The sequence below is a fragment of the Typopeltis vanoorti genome, chromosome 4 (genome assembly GCF_054136105.1).
Source record: "Typopeltis vanoorti isolate ZY-2024b chromosome 4, IOZ_Tvanoo_1.0, whole genome shotgun sequence".
In the NCBI taxonomy this organism is placed as follows: domain Eukaryota; kingdom Metazoa; phylum Arthropoda; class Arachnida; order Uropygi; family Thelyphonidae; genus Typopeltis; species Typopeltis vanoorti.
The window spans coordinates 161,009,419-161,034,869 of NC_143552.1; the positions used below are offsets into that span (position 1 = coordinate 161,009,419).

Below are 25,451 nucleotides of genomic sequence, written 5' to 3' on the forward strand. Positions count from 1 at the left end.
TTTCTAGTAAGCTTTGCTATTCAGTATTCATATCTAAAAATAGGAGCATAAAATTTTTTTTTATGAAATTCCTAATAATTATTATATCCATTTTTCACTGACAGTAATATTGCTTTGATTTTTCACTCCTAACTTAGGTTATGTTGGAATTTTATGTTAAAATTTTAATATAATATTACATTATTTGCATTCAGATGAATATATCTCAGTACATAGTAATTTTCAAAATTAATGTTTTTTAGTGGAGGTATTGTATTCGTTTAGAAAATCTTGGAGATTTAGCTGTGCAACTCCGAGAGAGACACTGGAGAATATTTAGCCTTTCGGGTTCGTTAGAAACAGTTCGTGGAAGAGGAGTAGTTGGCCAGGTAAAAATCTTAATATATTGTTTTGTATAGTTAGATTTAAAAACTAAATCTTGCATTATTTTAACAAAAAAAAAAAAAAGTGGATGTCAAGATGAAATCAGAAGACCTGATCAGAAACAATTTCCAGATGATTATAGTAGAGCTCTCATAGTTCCCATTTTTTAACAAGGTAACATTTATACAAGGATACTTGAGAAGAGGCTAAGAAAAATTGTCAAAGTGCAAGCTAGATTTAGTACCAAATAGGAGTTGTGATCTGAGGAATCGAACATTAAGAAATCATAGAAATATAATATGGTGCTATATTTGTTTTGCAGGTTTGGAAAGGTACATGTCAAGGTGCCAAATTAAAAATTATTCATAACCCTACAGTTATATGGACTAAACAGAGCAATGTGTGGGCTATATTTAAGTTGTAAGTTCAGCAGCTAGATTTATAGGATACAGGAAGATGATTTGATATAGATGGGATAAGGCACAAGAGGAAGAAAAGATGATTTGATGTAAAATTGGGATGTTCACTGTTTTGACTCTTGACACCTGAATTCCATCAAACTATTTCCTCTGTGAATAGAAGAAATTTTCTTTATGTGAATCATAAAGGAAGGCGGCATCAAAACCTGACAATGAAACTGGAGATATGCAACTAATCTCTTTGCTTTGAGCAAGTGTTGGTATATTTCTAAATAAATCCAATATTTCTTTAGGATTCTTTCATGCCAAATAAATGCCATAATGAATTTAACATGAAAATCAGCAATAAAAAGATAAAAACTATTAAAATAAGCAGGAATATACAGTATTACCTGCATTCTTAATGATAACCTACAGAACAAGTAAAATATTTTATCTGTGTAGGCATGGTTTTAATTGAAGATGACAAAATTAAACATGGAAATAGACAACAGAATGAGCAAAGTGGGTAGAAAGTCAATTGCATAAATGTATATGGAATAAGACAAAGCAAAAATGCTGAATTGTCTATAAAAGACAGTGTCCAAACTGATTTTAACTTATGAATCTGATAGCTAGGCTTAGAAACACAACAGTTGATTGAAGACAATTGATCAAAAATAAGGAGAGTGAAATTACCAGAATCATTAGACCCTATGTAATTTGACAATTAAAAAATAAATTACTCTCCCAACCAACTGAACTCCTCTTAATATATAATCTTCTTAACTACATGGTAGCTCATAGTCAGCTTTGTGTTGTTTATCATCTGACAGTGATTCTTGCAAAATGGCCAGTACTACCATCATGGCTGCTGGTATTGTATATATTTCTAGTTTTTGGCCTCTAATTCTTGGTTTTAAAAATTTTTTTAGTTTTTTAAATTTTCTTTTTCAAAATTTATAGTCCATTTGTTTCATCATTTTCCTTGTTGATCTTATTAATGCATCATTATCAAACACCATTCTCTTATCACATATTCTCAATTCAGTTTAGTTTGGCTGCAAATATTTTGTCATCCTCACCTTCCAAAATATATGACCAGTATATCTTTTAAAATTACTCATCAGTATTAATTAAAATCTTATATTAGTCTTTTAACTTAGCCTTCTGGTTGGATATACAGAGTAGCTCCATTACCTACTAAGCTATGCTATTTTTATGTTATCTGACATTAAGAGAAATATGAAACCTTAGGTTTAGAAACATAAGTTTTGGGAAAATTTAGAGAAAAGCAAATAATAATGATAAATACAGGGCATTAGTCATTACTAATGCCCTGTATTTATCATCATTATTTGCTAATGGGAATGAGATGATACTTTTTCAAAATTCTACCAATCAGTTCCAAGATGCCAGAAATATAAGGGATTGGAACCCTGCAGTCTGTTGAAGAATCCTGAGGTGTTGGAACATATTAGCTGCTGGAATTGATTAGGGTTATAACCATATATTTAATGGTTACAACCCTAATCAAATCCACTCTCAAATCCATAACTTAAAACTGGTTTGAACACTCTCTTGTATACTGCTAGTTTGGTGTTTTGCCTAATTTCTCTCTTATTCTGTATAAATTTACTCAGCTGGCTACACACCATACCAGCTTTGCTTATTCTGTTGTCTATTTCCAGATTTAACTTGCCATCTTCATTAAAAATTGTGCCTAAATAGCTGAAACATTTTATTTGTTCTATAGGATTTCTGCTCAGAATGCAGTCAAAGTTTTCTATACTTCTGCCTGTTTTTGGAGTTTGACCTTTTTATTGCTGATTTTCATACCAAACTTGTTACAGCTGTTATTCAATTTAGTTAGTGAATCCTGGAGACTTCCACTAAAAGTTTTTTAGTACAACATCATCTGCATAAAGCAGATTGCTAAGTTTGACATCTCCAATTCTAATATCAACCTTCATGCCGCTTTCTTTCATAACGTGATCTATATATAGATGAAGAATAAGAGTGGAGATAATCTGCACCTTATCTTAACCCTGATTTTACATCAAACCATCTTCCCTTATTTCCTTCAATTCTAACTGCTGACTACAACTTATATAGACTATGTATAATGTGCCATTCACTCCATATCATTGTAGTATTTTGAAAAGTTTTTCTCTGGGCACTTTGTTGTATGTGTTTTTCAGATCTATAAAACTTAAGTACAGATCCTTATCATATTCCCACAATTTCTCAACTATTTGTCTTAAAGTGAAAATCTGATCTTGACAACCTCTGTTTAGCCTAAACTCAGCTTCTTGTTCTTCAAGTTTCTCTTCAACAATCTTTCTTAACCTCTTTAAGTCATCGTCATAGTTTTTTCACAACGTGAAAAGGGAAAAGAGATTTATATTAAAAATTAAAGATTGCAAATTATGGTCTTCCAAGTCTCTCTATCTTGAGCTTACTGATAGACCAGATGGAGTTTTGCAGTTCAGCCTATTGATGGTTTCACATATGTATTTCCAAAATTGTTTGCATGGTCTTCCTCTACTGCAATTGCCATCTTCTGGTTTGTACAGAATGAGGGATTCCAAAAAGGGTGAGACTTCAGGATGTCTGAGTTGATGTCCAAGCCATCTGAGTTGTAGTTTTTTGACTATATTGACAAGTGGTTCTTACTTAGCCAGATTTAGCACAGCCGAGTTAGTGACATGGTCCATCCAAGGATCGGTCTGAGACATGTAGTTCCAAAGGAGTTAATTAGATCTGTAGTTTTTTGGTGCTTATTGTCCAGGTTTGAGAACCATACAAGATCGGTCAGACTTTGTTATGGACTAGAGCCAGATGTTTACTTTTTCTAATATCATTTTCTGTATTACTGAAAAAGAGAGCAAAAAGGCTTCACTTCGGTGATTCAGAATTATTCAAATTAAATGGATATTGAATCCAACATTATTTCAAAGATGAATAGAGAAATTACGAGAGTTTCATGACGAATATAGAAACTATAAAAGTTTTTGTGGATCGAAGCATAAACAAACCTTTCATGACAGGGGCAACTTGTAGTAAAGGTGGAGTAAGCTCTGATCACTATCCTTAGTATTTCCCATAATGTAAAACACATCTCCTAGTGGACATGTATAATGTTATACATTATGGGGGGGGTAACTATCCAGACCGGTTTCGACCTTAGTTGAGGTCTCATCAGTGGGAGACAGAGCGAGGTGTAAATGTAAAACACATCTCTGCTAGGAGATGTGTTTTACATTTACAAATTGTGTTTTACATTTTACATTATGGGAAACACTAAGGATAGTGATCAGAGCTTACACTACCTTTACTACGAGTTTCCCCTGTCATGAAAGGTTTGCTCATGTTTGGATCTGCCGAAACTTTTATAGTTTCTGTATTCGGCATGACACTCTTGTAGTTTCTCCATTCAGCTTTGAAATAATGTTGGATCCGATATCCACTTGTAAAAATAATTATATTAAAAATTCTGAATATTTTTACGTATTAATTATGCTTGTTAGTTTTGTTTTCATGCATGCAGTGTCTGCACTTGTGATGTGCTCGTTATGAAAATGTTATATTAGAAGTAACATGCAGAGAAGTAAAAAAATTGATGTACTTACTAAACTGAATATTTGTGTTACTTATAAGAAAGTTTGTTGTGGTTTAAAAATGTTGAATTTTGTATTTTGTGAAAGACTTTCTCTTAGCGCTAATGGATACAGCGAGTCAGCCATTTTATTGCAGTGCGTAGTTTCTAACTTCTGTGGAGTGCGCATGCTTCTCTCTCCATGTGAACTTGTGCACATCTATATGTTGGAACATCATATGAGTAATGACTAATCCATGTCCTGAGCAGAAGTCCAGTAAATACTCACCCTTATTATCTTTGCCGTTTTCTCCAATTTTCCCAAAATGTTCCTGTATGTCTCGTGGGATTCATTTCCTACTCTGCTGTTCAGAAAGGACCACTTTTCCCATTTTCTCTATATCAGTTGCCTGTTCCAATGCCTCAAATAATTCATCCACTTCTTCCTTGGAAGAATCTTCTGTATGACTGTAAGCACAAATAAGTTTTGTTGTCCGTGTCCCCATTTTGAAGTTTTCCCACATAACTCTACTTGAAAGTGCCTTCTAATTAAGAAGTTTATCTTAATGTTTGGTATTGAATGCTATTGCTATGCCTTCCTTTCCTTGATTATTATGTTCTAAAAGTACTCCTATACTTATTATTCAGTAAGATTTTGTCTTCTTTGTCTCATTAATGCCAATTATGTCATCATGTACTTTTTTACTTTTTCAGTTCTTCTGCCGATTTCTGATTTTCTTTACATTAATACTCCTTATACTGATGGTTCCTATCTTCAGTTCTTCTAATGTGGATTTCTTCTTCTTCTAGATGTTGAGTTGGGGCTTGTTCCGGTAGCCGACTTTTCACTGTTTGCCCTTGCTCCTCGAAAACATGGGGATGGGGGTTTGTTTAACCAGGCTACACCCCACCCAGCATGAAATTTCATCATGCTGTACCATCTTATGCATTTGTGGTTTAATCCAATAGAGAGTACAATTTTTGATTAAGTCCCAAATTGCCAGCCCATCCTCATTCATTTAGTATCCAGTAGATACCTACTAATAGGGTGCACCACGTGAAGGTGAGGATTTGACATTTGATCAGAAGCCTCAGTCGGTCTCTGCATTCCTGAAAGGTGATTTGGAGGTCTCCTCCCAGTTATTTGGCTTTTACCCTTAAGCGACCCCTCCCCCATTAACATCATCTTACCATAATTGTTCTTCCTTCTACTTGCCACATATCTAAAAAAACTAGGGTTTTTCTTCACCTGATTTGCCAATTTCTGCCCATACTGCACTTGTTCTTTATACTCTTCATGTAATTGATTAATAATATTATTCATCTTGTACTGCCTCCAAAGTACTTTCTTCCAGATTTCATGCTTAAGCTTCTTCTTTATCCATTTTGCACCTACCTTATTCAGCCTTTTAGCCTTCACAATACATTCACTCATTGATACTGTTATGTATTTCTTTGTCAGTTCCCAAGTAGCATTTATTTCCTTGCCACTCAACTCTTCATTGTGATCACTCTCCCCAACTGGAGGAAAGTGCAAAATTCCCCTCTTACAATTGCATCCTCTGTTAAAATTATCAGAACTCTTGATCCTCACATGCCCTCCTTTATATGCTGCATGAGATAGTTATCTCTCAAGAATTTGAGAAATTCATTTTCCTATTTCCAAATGCTATCTCTTCATTCTAATCTATACTGTAATAAATAACATTGTCTATAATAATTACCCTTCCTTTGTTCCCTAATCCAAGTTATTTATATGTTTCTTCATCACCACCCTCCACTTTACACCACACCGTCTCATAATTATTGCCACTATTTCTCTCTTTCATGGCTACCTTACTTCTTGTCCTCTCCATCTTTGTGAAAAATACTGTATCCTTCCATTTCTACTCCCATTAGGATATCATCTCATTCAGCCATATTTCCTTATTCCAATGATTTTGAGATGAATAAACTCAATCAGTGAAACCATTTCACTCCCTTATTTCTGATACTTCTGGCATTTGTACACAAACACAGCAGTTCATTTTTAGGTCTATAACCAGTAGTATCCAAGTTACTTGTTGGTTGTGATTTCTCCCTTGCCCAATCACCTTTATCATACCTCAACAACACACTGACAACCTTTCTCACTATACTGTTATCTTTCATTCTTCTCAATACCTCCTGATATTCACCCTTACATGCTCCTTATGTCCACTTAAATCATTTGTCCCCACAATTACCACTAATTATCTTGCCCATTCTATCTCCTTGATAGTGACCTTATGGACTCTCTCATTAACTAATTCTTTAACAATGGAATCTCTATACTCTTCTATCCTGGAATTACTTATCACCTCTTTTACCTTTTTTTCTTTCGTTCTATTCTTTTTCACAATTTCATTAGTTTCCACTAAATGTCTAATATCATTTCGCATATTCCTCATTTCATTTTTCATTTTCAATTAACTGTTACATCAAATCTTGCATTCTGACAATTTCACTCCTGTTGTCTCATTACCTCTCATTCTGCTGCACCTTACTTCCATTTTTTCCTCATTCATACTTCCTTTTGCTTCTATATTCTTGTGTTCTTTCACTCTCTCAGTTTCACTAACTTTTGTTCCATTTCTGTTTCTTTCAGTTATGCTGAATAAAAATATCTTTTATTTTTTCAGTCTGTTTCGCATTCATTATCATGTTCTAATAATATATCTCACATCCTACAAATCCATACTTTCTTTCATTCTCCATTCAGAGACCATGAGAGTTATGAGAAACATTAGGGGCCTGAACAGTTGGCATCAGTGGTAGAATCATTTTACAAATGACATGATTAAAGAACTTGACATTGTTTGCATGCAAGAATGTGTGAGCAGGGCTAATCTAAGTTACCGTATATTATCGCATATAATGCGAAAAATTTATGGTCTAAAGTTAGGGGTTTGCATTATATGCGAATCTTAAAAAATATAACATCTTATTAGACTTGCACACACAATATATACTACCTAATGCCTATTCAACAAAATCTTCTTGACCCACTCGCATTCGGTGACCGAGCACGCATTGTATCTGCGCATAAAGCCAGTAATGTAAGTAGTGCTAATATCCCATCCCCTTGGCAGGATATTAGCACAATTATATCGGTTTAACCACAGTTCATTTTAAATATTATTCGTTAAACAAACCTAGCATGAAAATGAGCCAACAGAAATGTAAACGTTCATCTTTTGAAGCAGGATTTAAATTGCGTGTCGTGCAGTTTGCAGAAGAACATAATAACAGTGTTGCTATGAGAGAATTTGTTGTAGCAGAGAGTAATATTAGACTTTGGCGTAAGCAAAAAGACAGTCTTGACTTTTGACATTGACGATGGCGACAACTACCACACTGATGATGCAATGCCTACAGATGAATTTATAAATGAAATGTTTGATGACTCAAAAGACGAAGAAGAATTTAAAGGATTTTGACATTTTGTTTTAAAATAAATATTTATTTTGTTAATTCGTATTGTTTTATTTATAATGTTAGGGAACAAGATTAGCAGATCGCATTATACACGAAAATATACAGTAGTATGGTACTTAAAGAGAATGGGAGAAGAAAGGTTAGCAAAACAGGTGTTTCATGTTAAGATTGCTGGAAAAATACCCGAAGGAAGACCGAGTTGTTGGATTGATTCAGTCAGAAGTGTCTTAAAAGAAAATGTTAGATATGACAATATTAGACTGACAAGTAATAGACTCCCTGTAACGGTCCTCTGATATTGCTGGAAGGGAAGATGCCCTCTAAGGAATATCTGAACATTGTTGCCAATCAGGCCCATCCTGCAATGTTGACTTTTTTCCCAGCAGGTGACAGTTCTTCCATGGATGACAATGCTACTGTGAACACTACAAACTTCCCTGGACACTACAAAGCCTGAATGTATGGGATATGTTGGAGAAACGAATCCAGGAGGAAAGTCCACTTCTGTCAAATCTGAGCTAGTTAAAGGAATGTCTGGTAAATGCTTGGTATGTTTTAGATGTAGATGCAATCCAACACTTTATAGAATCTATGCCGAATTGTATATGTGCTATAATTTGAGCTAAAGGAGGTGTAACACAGTATTAAATAAAAGTATCTAATTCAGTGGCCGGCCAGTGTGTGTGTATGTGTGATTTAGAGATTGTATTAATGAATATAATGATTGATCTTATTGCTTCTTTTGTAAAGTTAGTAATTGACTATGAACATGAAAATTGTGTGATATATAATTAAATTAAAGTAAAATAAACAATGAAAACTGAAATAAAATAAACCACAAAAGTTAATTATGGGCAAATAAAATTATAAAATGATGTATGTTAAATAAGTAATTGAAATTCCCTATGGACAACTGTTATTTCCTCAGCAGATGGTGAACCAAACAATCCAAAAAATAAAATATGAAATAATGTATGGTAAGTGAAAGGGTAGTGGTGTGTTAGGTGTTTCATGTAGGCAGTCATCCTCAGAAAGAAAATAATAATAATTTATGAAAGGTTGAGACCTTTCGTAAGGGGAAATGAAGGGTATGGTCATTAATATTTAGTTATGACTTATGCATTAATCCTGTTTATTTACAAGTAGCCTAAAGGAAGATTATTTAGAGTGCTTCACAACATATTAAGCTTGCTATACAGTTGTACAAAACCAAATAGCAGAAATGTGCATTTTATGTCCAAAAAATTCGAAATTATTGATTTTTTTAAAAAAGAAACTGCATATTTGAAAGGCCACAAACTTTTTTTAATCAGCCCTTGTAATGTCTCTGTGCTTATTTCATAGGAGCCCATACTATCCAAAAGCCAGCCAGCATTTCAGTATAGTAGTCATGTCAGCCTACAATCACCATGTGGACACATGTGGTAAGAAAAGTATTTATCTTTTTAAAGTTTTCTTTAGGCATTGCTTTTTAAGTCCACTAATAGCATGTTCAAATTATTATTATTACCTGAGACCTCCAGGGAGTCAAGGGTGCACATCTCCTGTTAGATCCTTCCTAATGTCATTAATGTGTAGATTGAATAACTATGGCTCAAGAACTGAACCCTGGTGCCATCTGCATTCAGTAAAGTTGTTATTCTTCCACATTCATTTTGGATTACCTTTAGCCTGCATAGCCAATTTCTTTTCATACTCCGATTTAGCTTTCCATACAATACTTTTCTGGCCTTTGCTTTATATATTTCATAACTCCTCTCACTCTTATTCTCACGATATTCTTTCCACATAATAAATGTATGCTCTCTAAAAGATTAACTCAAAAACATGCTTGATTCTTCTACTACCTGATAAAATACAGCTATTCTCCATTTCATTACAATTCTGGTAGGTTGGATAATAGTAACTTTCCATGTAATGGGGCTACCCTTAATCTACTTACCTGGATTCTTAATTCTCAACATTCTTAATGTATTTTTTTCTTTTATGTGACTCTTACCCATGCAAGTTTTTTTTTTAAACCTCAAATACATTAATACCATGTCTGTGCTAAGGATTTTTTTATGTTATTAATTTTATATTTTTTCTTGTATTTTTTAATTAATTTTTTACATAGTCCAGAAACTTGCTCTTGAGACCAAACTTAGAACTTTATCAAGCCACTTCAGGTCTCTTTCTATTTTATATTGTCTATTTCCATATTTAATTTACCATCTTCACTAAAAATCATGCCTAAGTAGCTGAAATGTTTTACTTGTTCCACAGGTTCATAATGCAGTTGACATTTTCAATGCTTCTGCCAATTTTCATTGTCTTTGTCTTGTTATTGCTGACCTTCATACCATATCTGTTACAACAGTTATTCAATTTAATCAGGGAATCTTGCAGACTTATTTAGAAGTATAACATCGTCCACATAAATTTAGCAAAGAGCTGACATTAACATCTTCAAATTTGATATCAGGTTTAATACCACTTTCCTTCATAGTGTGATCCATATAGATAATAAATAACAGTGGGGATAATGTACATCCTTGTCTGACATGAGATTTAACATTAAACCATCTTCCTATACCTACTTCAACTCTAACTGCAGGCTTACAACACAAATAAAGACTAAGTATTGCTTGATATAATGCCCCATTGACACCATATAACTGCAGCATATTAAATAGCTTCTCTCTTCGCACCTTGTCATATGCCGTTTCCAGATCTACAAAACTTAAATACAGATCTTTGTTATATTCCTATGATTTCTCAACTATTTGTCATAAATTGAAGATCTGATCCTGAAAGTCTGTATTTGTCCTGAATCCAGCTTTTTCTTCACCAAGCTTTCCTTCCACAATTCTTTTCAACTGTTTCTTAAATATACTTGCATAAATCTTACCAGGAACACTCAGTAGGGAAATACCTCTGTAATTCTCACGTTCAGTTTTATTTCCCTTTTTAAATATGGGTACTATGAGAGCTCGACTCCAATCATTAGGAATTAGTCCCTCTGTCCAGGCCTTTTGAACTATGCAGTGCAGTAAGACTTTTATACCTCCATACTTCAGCATTTCTGGTTGAATATCGTATACTCCTGCTGCCTTTCCACATTTCAAGCTTTTGATGGTTTTTCCTACTTCAAGTATGGATATGTATTCTTAACTGTATGCCTCTTGAGTATCTTTTACCACTGTTCTATCACTGCTTGTTTCATTTAGCAATTTTTTGAAGTAGTTACTCCATACTTCAAGGATATTTTTCTCCACTTTTCATGTCACCTTTATCGTCTCTAACTGCTTTTACAGCACTCTTTCCTCCATTTCTGAGCTTCTTCAATAATCTCCAGAATATCTTACCACCTTCTTGATATTTATTTTCTATGTTCTTGTCAAAATCCTCCCATGACTTTTGTTTAGCTAGTTTTACACAGTGTTTTGCTTTCTTACATTTGTCTCTGTGTTCTCTAAGAGCAAAAGCTGACTTATTTGCCAGGAACTTTTGATATGATTTTTTCTTTTCCTTCACTGCCTCTTTAACTTCCTGTGTCCACCATGGAGTTCTGATTTTTCTATCCTTGCAGATAACCTCACCACATGCCTCTCTGGCTGAATCAATCAGGGTTTTCTTCAAGGCTTGCCACTGAATTTCCAAGTCTACAGTTCACATCTGAGAGCTGCTCAACTTTTATTCGCTTTAAAACTTTCTTACATGTTATTCTTTTCAATATGAAATTCAATTTTATCCTGCTCAAGACTAAATAGTGATCACTTCCAATTTCAAATCCTCTATACACTCTGGTGTTCTGCGCCAGGGAGAAAACATTACTATAGACAATAACATAATCAATGAGACTTTTCTTATTCCTTGCCTCTTCTCTCCATGTGAATTTGTGCACATTTTTATGTTGGAACATGGTGTTAGTAATAACCAGTCCATGTCCTGAGCAGAAATCCAACAGATATTTGCCATTATTATTATCTTTGCTCTTTTCTCCAAATTTTCCCAAAATATTTTTGTATGTCTGACAATCATTTCCTACTCTGCTATTTAGATCCCCAAAAATGACCAACTTTTCCTTTTTCATTGTGTCAGTTGCTTTTTCTAAAGCTTCAAAAAATTCCTCCATTTCTATCTTAGTAGAACCTTCTGCGGGACCGTTGGCACAAATAAGTCTCATTGTCCAGTTCCCCATTCTGATATTTGCCACATCACTCTACTTCATTCTGTCTGCTATTCAAGATTAGCCTCTTATTTAGTGTTGAATACTATGGCTACTCCTTCTTTTCCTTGATTGTCATTGCCTGAATATAACATTTTGTATCTATTGCTCAGAAAGATCTCACCAGTTTTTTTTTTTTTTTTTTTTGTTTTGTTTTGTTTGTTTGTTTCAGTCACCCCTATTATGTCGATCTGGTACTTATCTAATTCCTCAGCTAGCTCCATTTCTTTGCCATTCAGGCTTCTTATGTTGATAGTATCGCTCTTTAACTCTGGTGATTTTGAGTTGAGGTGTGTTTTCAGATTTGTTCCAGTAGCTGACTTTTTTCTGTTTGCCCTGGTTCCCTGGCAAAAACAACTGGGGCCCTTGTTTAACTGGGTTATGTCCCAGCCGGCATTAAATTCTGTCATGCTGTACCATCATTTTGTATTTTGGTTTAAGCCAATAAAAATACATTTTGGTTAGCTAAATACCCAATTGTTAGCCCAACCTCGTTCATTCAGTATCCAGGTAGATATCTAACAGGGTGCACCACGAGAAGGTGAGGATTGGACGTTAAGTGAGAAGCCCTGGTCATTTCTCCGCATTCCTTTAAAAACTATGTGGAGGTCTCGTCTTAGTTATACAGCTTTGACCCTTAAGCACCCCACATTAAAGTGTATCTTGATTAATATCCTGTTCTTATATACTAATGCACAAAGCTTAAAGTATAACATATTGACTGGTTTAGATTATTATTGACCAGAGAATTTAAGCAGCACATTTGTGGAGATTTCTGTATCTCTGCTTGACCGTTTCATGTTCCTACCTGTGTAAGGATAAAACAAAACTTCCACTCCCCTCTAGCACTCAGAATATACACAAAGACTGCCTATCTCTACTTAAGGAGCAAATATAAAAAGTCTGCAGGATACTTAGCGTGGTCAACCCAAAGTGTTATGACCTTCACCTTAAGCTTTCTACACTGTTGAATCCTGATATTCAGATGTTTTCTTAGAGCACTTATCAGCCAAAAACGAACTTAGAATATTTAATGAAAATAAGTAGAGTTTTAAGAAAGTTCAAAGTTGCAAGGAAGGAAAATCTTCAGCAACCTCTGGCAGACACGGTGATCCACAACTTGTTGAATTATAGACTTTCGGACAAGGAAATCAAAATTCTAAGCAAACTGTTTGATTTTGCTTTTCTCCAGTAAAAATCCAGTATAAACAGAAAATGGCAAACATAAAATTTGTCATCAAAAAACTTCTGCCAGTTGAAGCAGATGTCATTAGATTAGAAGCTACTGCCATACTTAAAAATGCAAGCCTATCTGCATATACCAAAACTATATGGGCTGCTTAAGGTTCATAAACCTGGAGCCCTCTTGTGTCCTATTGTGGATGTCATAATTGTTCCACTTATAAACTAGCAAAATACTTGGCATCTGAATTCAACAAGCACATCACAAGACATTGTCTTACATAAAAAATGCCACACACTTTAAAAGCACGATACAAAACCTTCAATTAGAGAACAATCACTTAGTATGCTTTGATGTGTTGTCCCTTTTTAGAAATGTTCCATTAGATGACATACTAGTTCTCCTGTCCAAAATTTCTCCTCCTGATGATATTTGCATACTCTTTAATGACTGTCTTAAATCAGAGTATTTTAGTTAGAACAATCAACTCTTTAAACAAATTGAAGGTGTAGTAATGGGTACCCCACTCCCCCCATTGCAAACTTATACATGGAATTATTTGAATCTTTGGTGCATAATTCTTCCCCTACCCCTCAATCCCAAAGTATGGTTGAGGTATATAAATGATGTCTTTTGTCATATGGCCCTCAGGCTCTGTCTAACTTTGTACATTTCTTCAGTAATATCCATCCTCGACTTAGTTTCACTGTGAAAGAAGAAAAAGAAGGAGCCCTTGCCTTCTTGGATACTTTAGTTACAAGGCAAGCAGATGGGTCCTTCATGTGTTCAGTTTACTCTTAAACCCCCACATACAGGAAGACACCTGCCACTTCACACCACCATCCTGCCCAGAAGCTTGGAATTTTCAAAACCTTAGCTTCCAGGACAGAATGAATTTCATCCCCAGGTCAAGCACTGCACCTGGAACAACAAGTTCTACTCACATCATTCCATCAAAATGGATACAACAAAAAAACACTTGGCCAAACTCCTTAAAATCCCATCCCTCAAACCAGACTACGCATACACTATATCTTTGTCCTACATAGAAGGCACAATAGATAAACTGGGTGTCCTCCTGAAAAGACACACAATCAGAACTGTATACAAATTTCTAAACAAAATTTCTACATGCCTAAGACAAATCAAGGATCACCTAGATGCTCTCTTCTTCCCTGGTGTCTACAGCATCCCCTGCCAGTGTGGAACTCAATATTGGCAGACAGACAGGATGAACTACTTTGGTCAGGAGAAAAGAACACAAAAAATGCATCCAGAATAGAGAACCAAAAAGTAGACTATCTCAACATGCTATAGAGAAAGACCACTAGTGAAACGTTTGCTGTAAATTAATTATTTGTTTACATTCCAGTGTCTATGTAGTTTTTTGTTCCAGAAACCTACATGAATAATTTGCTTGACAATGATAACCATGATATCAAAGTGCATTATGGCAAATGTAAGATTGTCAGAAGAAACCGAATAGGTAAACGAGGAGGCAGGGGAGGGCATGTTATTGCTTATCAGAGATGATTTAAGCTATCAATTAGTAATAAGTAAATTCCTATTTGGAATAGGAATTTGAGGCAGTTTGATTGCATTCTGAGTATGGGTTTTGTACAGTTGAGGGTAGGACTATGTTACTCTACTGGAGGAAGTGATAATATTATTGGCCATTTACTTAAAGGGATAAGAACAAGTAAATATAAGTTAATTTACAACATTAAAATATCACTACTTATTAATGGGAAATGCAAATTCTGTTAAGTAATTCATGCAGAAGCATATAACTTTTACTGAGTCATTAAAAGTGCAGTTATGAGTCAGGTTACTCTTTGCTCTGAACAGCATCTAAGACGTCTGAGAATGTTGTGGGCATCATTCCAAACATTAGCATGTGCCTAACATTCTTCTTTACTGGGAAGATCTGTTATTTCTAGTACATTTATAGAAGGAAGCCATTACTTTTGTACGAAATAATTAAAGTAGAAGAAAAAAGTCCCAGATTTTTGGGTGCTGAAAACTTATAGCTGTAATCTGGCAGGTGAAGCTTATTTTGGAAGGAACTGTGTATTCATAACTCTCCCTCTGAAAATAATCATTAATAGTGTCCTATGAATGTATCTGAAAACAAGAATGCAACAAATGCCAAACAGTCTAATTCCAGTTTCTGTAGCATCGTAAAGCTTCTGTTTACTAGTGTACTTCTACATTCCTGAAAATAGCTACTTGAACCTACATCTTATAGAGCATAAATGTGACTGCTTGCAATTTCTTTTCTATATTTAAAGAAATATTTTAAAAGTTTGTGGATTTGTACTGTTGAAGCTATTGAAGAATTTTCAAGCCATAAAATTTGGCATAACCTTAGTGCATAGTACCGTGACTGCATTGCTTGCTTCAAAGTTGGATGCTTTCTTGGCCATGCATGTCCTTAAAGTTGGTGGTGACCACTGTCACATGCAGTATACGTTATTTTTATAACTGGTGTGCATCACAAAATCATTCTGTATTTGGTACAGAGAATACCAATGGACACCACCACAAGAACTGAAAATTATGAATGGTAATTCAAAATAAAGTTTGCCTTACTATGTATTAAACAGTATATTAAATAATGGGGCCACTAATGAGCTAGTGATGTGTGCAACATGAAGCCAAGTCCATCCCACTTTCTGCAACATGGCATGTTTCCACAAAATGAGCTCTAACATCAAAAGTTACCTTAACTTCCTCCCAAGGTAGTTGACTTTTATCACAGAGAATCTCAGTTGCAGAAATGTGAAAATCTCCCTCAGCAAAAAATAAAAGAAAAGAAAGAAAAAGAAACAACAAAACTTTAACCAGAAAAAACATAGAAACAATATAAATCCAATCAATTTTTTTTTAAAAAAAACAACAAAAATTTATTCAAAAAAAAACTTCCACAACTTCACCAACATTCATAGTCTTAACTAATGATGTGTACCGTCACTTAACAGACATATAGACCTGACCTGTTATTTATAACAAAACTTTGGTACCTTAACAGCTGCTTCTCACCTCAACTTTCTAAACTACGTTGCATGATCACTTCCACCACATGGATGGAGAATACCAGCCCTCAAATCTCTCTCTCTCTCTCTTGCCAGTAGCTCAAAATTCCTTTCCCTATTGTAATATATTCATTTGCTTCTCTATCATTTTCCAAATTCTAATAATTGCTCTATCGATTTCATTATTTGTTTTTGAATCTTGATTTTATGAAATCCAAATACTTAAACATTGGTGACATTGACAACTCAAATTTTCATTCTCCAGTTTCACTGATCAAGCTGGAAAGAAATAGCATGATATTTGCTCTCATTAATAAACTTTCATAAATTGTTTGATCACCAAAATAAAAATTAATGCTATCCAACTCCCAATACCTTGATCTCTTCTTAACCAGTTCTCCTTTCAAATATACTGGAGACGTTAGTAACTCAGACCTTAACCTCATGGAAGGCTCTTTTTCTATAGAATGTACTTCATCCAGCTGGTCAGTCTTGTATCCTTTTCCTCACAGAAGTTATCAAATGGGATGACCTCTGTGGTTTCTTTTCTCCTTTCCTTGGGGTGACAACCCTTTTCCCTCTTCTAATCTAACCGGAATGAAGGACTTCATTTCGGTTAGATTAAAATTCCTTATTCCACTCCAAACCTCAAATGGCAGCATCCCACACCTGTGTTTAAAACTTGTGCTCATTTAGTCTATCTACTTATATTTAACATTCCAAAGAAAGGCAATAAAAGCCAACCATCAGGTATCATCCTGTCATTCTCACCTCATCTATCTCAAAAATAATGGGGGCAAAAAGGTCATCGATAGCCATTTTCTTCGTCACCTGAAAACTCGGTCACTAATCACTGTTGATGTGCATTAGATCCCATTGCCAACATGCCTATCTTTGGATATAAGCTATTCCAGAGCATTCTCTTTATAGTCTCCCCCTCTGTCTGTCTATCTTCATTCACTATCTGTCATAGTACTGTACTCCCACAGATGCAAGACCCTTCGACAATTCTGCACGTCAAAAGAAGGAGAATCCATTCCGATAATACGGTAATCAATCCGTCTTGTGAGATGAGTTGTTTATTATTACATGTCAGAAAATTAACTTTTCTTTTATGAACATTGTAGTTTTTAGAGTGGTAACTATTTTGCTTGTATAACAGTGGGAAAATTTTATGTATAAAGCATGTGATTTCGCATGTTGGTGACCAATTCGTACATCCTTTATTTCTTTTTCCCCTTCAGCATGAATTAACTCTTCTTGGCAGGTTGCCAGACTAGGCTCTCGGATCTGTGGTCGGATAGTGGGTAGTGAATGAAGACTGTGTTTCTCTACCAATTCCTACCCTGAGCTCTATACTTTTGTCTGCTCTCTTTCTCATTCTGCTCATTAATAACCCCTTACTAATCTCAAAAAATCCTATCCATATTTTTACTGATGACTATGTATACTCCATTCCACGTTTCTTGTGATAAACCATGCAAACAATATCTCAAACTACAAGATCTTCCATTTAACCAGTGGCTGAGTACAACCTTTTTCAATATTACTAAAATACGGGCTTGTCTTATTTCATGTAAGAAAGATCACACTTCACCTCCCATCATCTTGGATAATACTTTGATCTTAGAGGGATCTGATCTTGCATACTATTCAAGATCAGATTCCTCTTCTTAGGCTGATTTACACCTCCATCCTTTACTATAATCACATCACATCCATAGCCTACTCTGTCTCCAAAATAACTAAGTATATTTTTCTGATATAGACATTACTTCTTTTACAACTTCTGTATAAATCCCAAATCTGCCTTAACATAGAATATTGCTCTTTCACAAATGGCTTGGATGCTGGTTTAAGCTCATAATTAGGTTTAATGAAATGACACAAAGATTAATAATCAAAAGGAGACATACATCATGTTTACAATCCAAGTTTCAGTCACAACTACATGTGCAGGAAATCACACTGTTGGTGATAAAAAATAAAAAAAAAAAAAAGCATTGAGAATATATAAATATACATTACAATGACATGTATATAACTATTACATCCATCAAAGTTTATGGGTGATCACTACTCAGAATTTGATATTAATACAATTTTATGTATAGGAAAACCTCGCTTAACGTGATTAATTAATCCATCAATTAATGCGTGCTAAGTGAAATCGCATTAATCAAATACAATAAACCAGGGTTTCTCAACCTTTCTAAGCCCAAAGACCAGTAAAATTCCTAAAACCATTCTACAGACCACTAAGTTATGTAATATTTTTAAAAACCTATGTGTATGTGTGGGGGGGGGTATCAACATTTGGGAAAAACTGTGCCATTTATAGCATAATAAATCTAAAAGCATGTTTTGAATACATATAGAAACATATGCTGGAAGTAAATGTGCATCATCATTGAACAAAATTTTAATTTTTATTAAACAAATAAATAAAATGATATAATTATGTTACTACTTACTTTTAATGAGATGGTTGAGCTTCTCGACCCTTGCAGAGTTGCTGGATATCTGGCTCAATATTGGTCAACTTCAGTCGAAGATCGGCACACACACCAAGACGAATTCTGTATTTTGATTTTATTTGAAGGAACGATGAAAATCCTTTCTCACAAAGATAGGTTGTAGAAACTGCATGACGATTTTCAATGCTGTTTTAGATAATTCGTGAAATTCATTCTCACTGAACGAAATCCAGAATCAAGCCAAACCAAGATCACTGAATTGCATTTTAAGCCCACTGTCACTTGAAAGCTCAATTAACTGTTCTTTTTTTCGATAATGAAAGGTCGTTCTCGTGACTGTTAGCCTGAAATGGATCACGAATCCACAGAAATTCCTTATAAAAGTTATTCGAAATGTTTCAAAATTCTGTTTCAGAGTTTTGTGGTGGACACAAACCCATTCCAGAAACTCAGAACCAACAAAAATATCATTTTCTAGTAAAAAGGATTCTAATGTTGGAAAAGGTGCAAATTGTTCTGTCTTTTACATAACTAATCCATACCACCATTTTTTTCTCGAATGCCTTTATTTTGTTATAGGTATCAAGAACAGTTAGAGTTTCCCTGAAGGGAGAGATTTAGTTAATTTAATTTCGAAAAAATGTCTGAAAGATAAGATAGTGTTGATAACTATACTTCGTCAACAGGGAGTGATGCAAAATCAGAATTACGTTCATTTACAAACAATAAAACTTCGTGCCTTAATTGAAATAACCTTGTTGTTAGCACTTTGCCCCTGGAAAGTCAGCGAATTTCAGAATGAAGCAAAAGTTGCATATATTCACTGCCCATTTCATCACAGAGTACTGAAAATAACCTGTTATTTAACAGTCGAGCCTTAATAAAATTAACTAGCTTTACAGCATTGTATAGCACAGTTTTAAATTCTGGCAGCATTTCTTTGGAGGCATACACTACCCTATGTATGAAACAATGTATCCAATTCATATCCGGAGCTACTTCCTTGACCATAGAAATAACCCCACTATGCCTGCCTGTGACAACACGTGCTCCATCCGAACAGAAGCCCATACATTTTTCCCACTGGATCCCTTTTGTGTATTATGTAATTATTGATGTTTTGAAATATTTCTTCTCCAGTTGTTCAGGGTGACAAAGTTCTGCAAAACAGAATATCGTTATGAATGTTGTTATCATGCACATAACTTACGTAGCATATTAACTGCATATCATTTGGAACATCAGTAGTCTCGTCTATTTGTAGCGCATAATAAGGGCTCTCATAACTCTTGATTAATTGAGATTCTACGTCACCTGCCATAAGTTATCATTAATTCTGTGACCAACAGTGTTATTTGAAACAGGGTTCAAATCAACATATTTTAATAACTTGTTGCCAAAACATAGTTTTTACCACATCTTTTATAGCTGGAAGTAGGAAATTTTCTCCAGAAGAATGGGGTTTCCCATGTTTTCGCTATGCGCAAACTTAAGAGATGGGATGCTTCCAGCCTTGCTATTAATCTAACTCATGGCTGAAACTACATCTTTCCCATGATTTAATGTCCCTAAGCGTCTCTGAAAAAATTCAATTGGCTTTTTTTTTCACATCACAATGTTTAATTTCTAAATGTCGTCAGAGTTTTGTAGGTTTCATGCACTCGTTTGACACTTCATAACACAAAACATATTGAGATTTCTGTTCCCTTTCATCTCCACACCAAGTAAACCCAAATTTTAAATATGAACTGTTATATTTCCTGCTGTATTTTTTCTTTGAATTGCTCATTTCTTATACTTTAATAGTATAAGAAACGAGATCAGGGCAATTTACTTGTCCTTACAACATGTGTATCACAATTAGGGTTATTATCACCTGTTTCATTTGCTTTTCTTTTCAAAAGTCCTAGTTCTAAGCCACTTTTCCATTATTGAAAAACATTTCTGAAAAATATATAAATCATCATCATGTATCAAGGATTTAGGCCTAGCATGGCCTATTCCGGCCTTAGAAGGCATCGTTTAAGAGGACGTCCTGGTTTTCTTTTTCCTAATGGCTTGTACTTTAAGACTTGTTTTGGTAATCTTTCTGTTTGCATTCTTTGAACGTGTTCCATCCATTTATGTTTATATTTTTTAATTTTTTCTATTACTGGTTCTTGGTTTAATTCTTTCATAATTTCTTCATTTCTTTTGTGATCAAATAGGGTATACTTTGCAGTTTTTCTCATAAACTTCATTTTTGCTGTTATTAATCTTTGTTTTTCTTTTTGTTTTATTGTTCAGATTTCGTTTCCATACATTAAGACTGGTAGGGCTAATGTATTGTAAAAAATATAAATGCTGGGGTTAACTCACAATACACTTTGTCCAAGTATCATTTAGCAATTCTGAAGGTATACTGAGCCTTGGTTGAAGGAGGAAAAACCTTCAATAATAAACATCAATACAAAACAAGCAATTGGTTGAAATGGGGATAACCCATGTTTACTTCAAATTTGACAAAACAGCAAGGGAAGGCGGAAGGAATAAAACCATATTGTTGTTCACTTCACCCCTCTTTTATTACTGGTCATTCTGTTGCCATTTGTTGGTTTTTTAAATATCCATTTTATTTCAATAATTTTTACTTTCTTATTCAATTTTAATTTGTTTTGTTTACATAATTAAAATATATATATTTATTTGTTAATTTAAGTCTGCCTGGGGACCACCTGTCCCATCATCATGAACCACAGGTTGAGAAATGCTGCAATAAACAATAGGAATAATTATAATTCATCCATCAGTTAGCATAAATTTGGAAAAAAATTACAATATAAGCTATATTAGACAATAAAATCAAAGTTAATAAAAATCAATTGCTTAAATTTTTATTTGATGTTTAAACATTTGATTGAGCTCCTTTTTTACAAAAATATTAATTAAAGATGTTTGAATCGTGTTCTCGACTTTTTCATCTTATCATGCAGTTCGCAATAGCTGGCGATCGCTTTATCAAGAATTCAGTGGTCTTCGAAGCTTCTTTCCATATCAGGATCAGCATCAAACAAAATTTTATTAGCATACTCAGTGGGATTGAAAACTAGCTCAAGTTCTTTTGAAGTTAGCTTCTTAGTCGTAATATTCTCTTCATGTTTGCACTTCTTATCTTCTTCTTCATATGCACGCTGTTCTTCTAGTTGAAGATCATTTGCGCTGAACTGTTCTGAATGGGAATCGTGCAAGTTTCTCACATCTTCATTATCCAGTTCATTAAATCCAAGTTCTTTTCCAGTTGTGCTCATTTCTTCAATAATGTTAGATCTTGGATTTTGCACACGATAAACTAACATAGTCTTGAGTTTAGTTTAAAGTCACCTTCTGCATTGCCTCCTAATAAAAGCATAAGATGATCTTTAGATACATTGTATCCTGGTTGAGATGCTTCAATTTTAGCTAGGAAAGTTTTTGTTTGCAATAGCCACAAAATATTTATCAGTACTTGCAGATTCCCCAAGTTATTCTTATGTTATGCAGTCAAGTTCAATTGTTAAAACAGTCAAACCATCCTAAATTCGCAATAAAGCTTTCACATTCCTCTTAAAATTTGGTCTCTTTCAATGAGGTAAAAATATTAGGAGCTTTAGCCTGAATATTCCCTTTACTTAGAGATATTCTTTTTTGGTTATAATCCTCGATCCAGAGTGACAGAAGACGCTCCATCTCGATTATTAAATGACTTCTATTTCAGGTGATCTGCATGCTTAAAGAAGCAGTAGCAACTTTTTCTTGTTCTTTGTATTCTTTACTCTTATTTATTATGGTTCGAATTGCATTCACTGATTAATCACTGACTTAAAGCAGGAAATAGTATCATTTCAATCAATTGCACATATCGAATTCATATTAAGTGGGGTGTGTGTATGTGTGTGTGTGTGTGTATATATACATATATATATATGTTAAAAATACCAAGCAATTTTAAACCTGATTTTACTCCATTTCCCAAGTAAGTAAACAGACAATAAGTCAAGTTTGCACCTGCAAATGATGCAAGTCTAGCTGATCCTACAGGTAGTGCAAGACCAAGGCAACTCGTGGTAAAGGTGGCATAAGCTCTGATCACTAATCTTAATATTTACCCTTAATGCCAAAACACATCTCCAAGAAGGGGATGCATTATGTTTTGTATTAAAGGCAAGGGGCCACTACCCAGACCGGTTTCGACCTTTATTGAGGTCTCATCAGTGGACGCTAGGCTAGAAATACCAAGATTTAGTAATACAGAGCTTATAAGTATTTTACCAGAACAAGTTGCCATAAGGTGTTTTAACCTTATTAAATAAAAATCTCTGGAGGAGATATAAATGTAGAAAGTATTTTACATACTTTCTACATATATACATATATACATACACATACACATATATATATTTCTAGTGTGTGGTGATCAATTGTATTAGCATAATCAATTTTCCAAACTGATTATTGCATATATCGAATTCACGTTAAGTGAGGTTTTCCTATTTATATATTTCTGGTGTGTGGTGATCAGACTGTATTAGCATATTATCATGTCACAAATATTTTTATCATATAATTTTTTTTTAATTGTAAATAATGTGTGTTATCATCAGATTGCATACCAGTATCAAAATTCTAGATATATACAAATCACCACATATTGTAATAATATAATAATATACAAAAACAGTTGTAATGATATTCATTTGTTCTTTTGAGTGTTTGTAGGTTATTTAGAAATACACTTTTTTTAATGCTTTCTTTTCTAAAAGAAGCGAGTAATTCATCCCTCACCATCTGAGTTAGGCAAAAGAATATAGACTCAAAAAAAAAAAATATATATATATACAGCAGATAACTGCTACCATCTCATGTTCCTCTTTCTAACCACTTTTACTATGTATATCTTCTATTGTATTGTCAGTTTCTCTCAGTAGTAGTATTATAAAACTCTAGGCTAGCCTAACTATTTACCTGTGCCAAAGATTGACTAACCCAAAAATCAGATGAAAAAATGCCTAAGAAAAGTTCCTCTAGTTACTGACTAGAATTAAGCACATAAGTTTTATATAAGCATAAGCACATATTAGCACTATAAAAGTTACCAGGCAAATTTTATAGATTTTTTTCTTCCCCAGAAACTTCTTCAGAACAAGAATAATGACATGGTTTACTGTTCTCTTACAGGGGTACGTTTCGAATGGAAAGAGAAGATGGTTATACTTTTGATTGCAGAATACCGCCATTTTCACTAGAAAGTAAACATGAAAATAATTCTTCTGGAGAGTATGAATAAGTAAAAGAATAAAGGATAATATCAGTGTAAAGTATGACAGACTATTTGCTTTATAAGAACTACTTTCCTAGATATTTACAGGAGAAATGAAATGACGAATTTCCTCAATGCAGATTTTCTTCAGTCACCCCCCCCCCCTCCAAAGTTTAACTGAAATTGACTTATATTCTTCAGCTTACTGAATATTCACATTATGAGTATTCACAATATTTAAATAGTTCTCTCTTTTTTTTATCATGTTCCACTGTAATGAAAAGACTACAACAATTAAAAATTATAAGAATTTCAGTTCATACTCTTTTTAAGAATTAAAATCGTCACATAAAATTTTTAATTTTTTTATTTTATTTTTTTGAAATGTGATAGTTTTCGGATTGGAAAAAAAAAATAGCACTTCAGTGTTGAAATCTGTATGTAGATATTGTATATTGAATTTTTTTACAAAGAGTGCATAAGGGATTCCCTTTTCAAAAAAAAAAAAAAAAATATGTACTCATATTTTGTTTGCTTTGGAAGACATCTGGAAATATGCATGGAAAACAGGTGTAAATGCTATATGAAAAATAAATTTTATGGATAGGATATCTACAAACGGATGGTAATGTCCTATTCATTATCTAATTAATTAAAAATGGTGATAATTTAATTGTAAAAGTTACTAGTTCATATTTAATATCAGCATGGTTTCTCCCATGTAAAGTCTGTTTGCATTGCAGCAATTGTAATGTACAAGCAAGTTGTACAATACTTAACTACTGTGTAAATAAAACTTTATTATTTGAAGTTTTTGTTGTTTGATAGAATATCTTTGAGAATCTTTAGTAAACAGCAGGTAAGGCAGAATGATATCATTATGCCATATGATGGACGGAAATCGAACCCAGTCTTCTCAACCAAGCGCTGTACCAACTGAGCTACAGAGGCTCAGTACCCATGATAAAAAAGGAAAATAAAATTGAATTTGGGAATTACAGAGGAATTTCCCTATTGAGTATCCAGGTAAGTTTTATGCAAGCATACTTGAGAAGAGGCTAAGAAAATTTGTGAAAGAAGTTTCAGGCCAAATAATGGTTGGTTATCAATATCAGATTTTGACTTTAAGAGAAAGATAGTTAAGAAATCATTGGAATACGGAAGGAATAAAACCATATTGTTGTTCACTTCACCCAAGTACGTGATGTATAGACTCCCTGGAGATCTAATATTATTATTAAAATATCCAGGTAAATTTGAATATGTCTGTAATGTTCCTGCCATAAAAAATTGTGATCCCAGCAAGAAAAACATTGCTGAAAGATGGCATTATCAAAACTAACCATTATATCTCAAAATTCACGTTTATACCTTTTATTTTAGGGAGAAAATTATGGTAGGAAGAGAATGCTCAGTTAATAGTGGATAAGGTCGGACAAAATTTTGGAATCAGCAG

General features: G+C 33.9%; 1 protein-coding gene across 1 annotated transcript in view; it reads left to right on the forward strand.

Moving 5' to 3' along the window:
* Window positions 1-24,805, forward strand: part of POLDIP2 (DNA polymerase delta interacting protein 2) — a 196,475-nt gene extending 171,670 nt beyond the window's left edge. Inside the window, exons 9-11 of the mRNA XM_090392189.1 lie at window positions 243-368; window positions 9,160-9,239; window positions 23,914-24,805. Coding sequence (XP_090248315.1) covers window positions 243-368; window positions 9,160-9,239; window positions 23,914-24,022 — 315 coding nt within the window. The 3' untranslated portion in view covers window positions 24,023-24,805. The remainder of the gene's footprint in view (window positions 1-242; window positions 369-9,159; window positions 9,240-23,913) is intronic.
* Window positions 24,806-25,451: the final 646 nt, after the last annotated feature.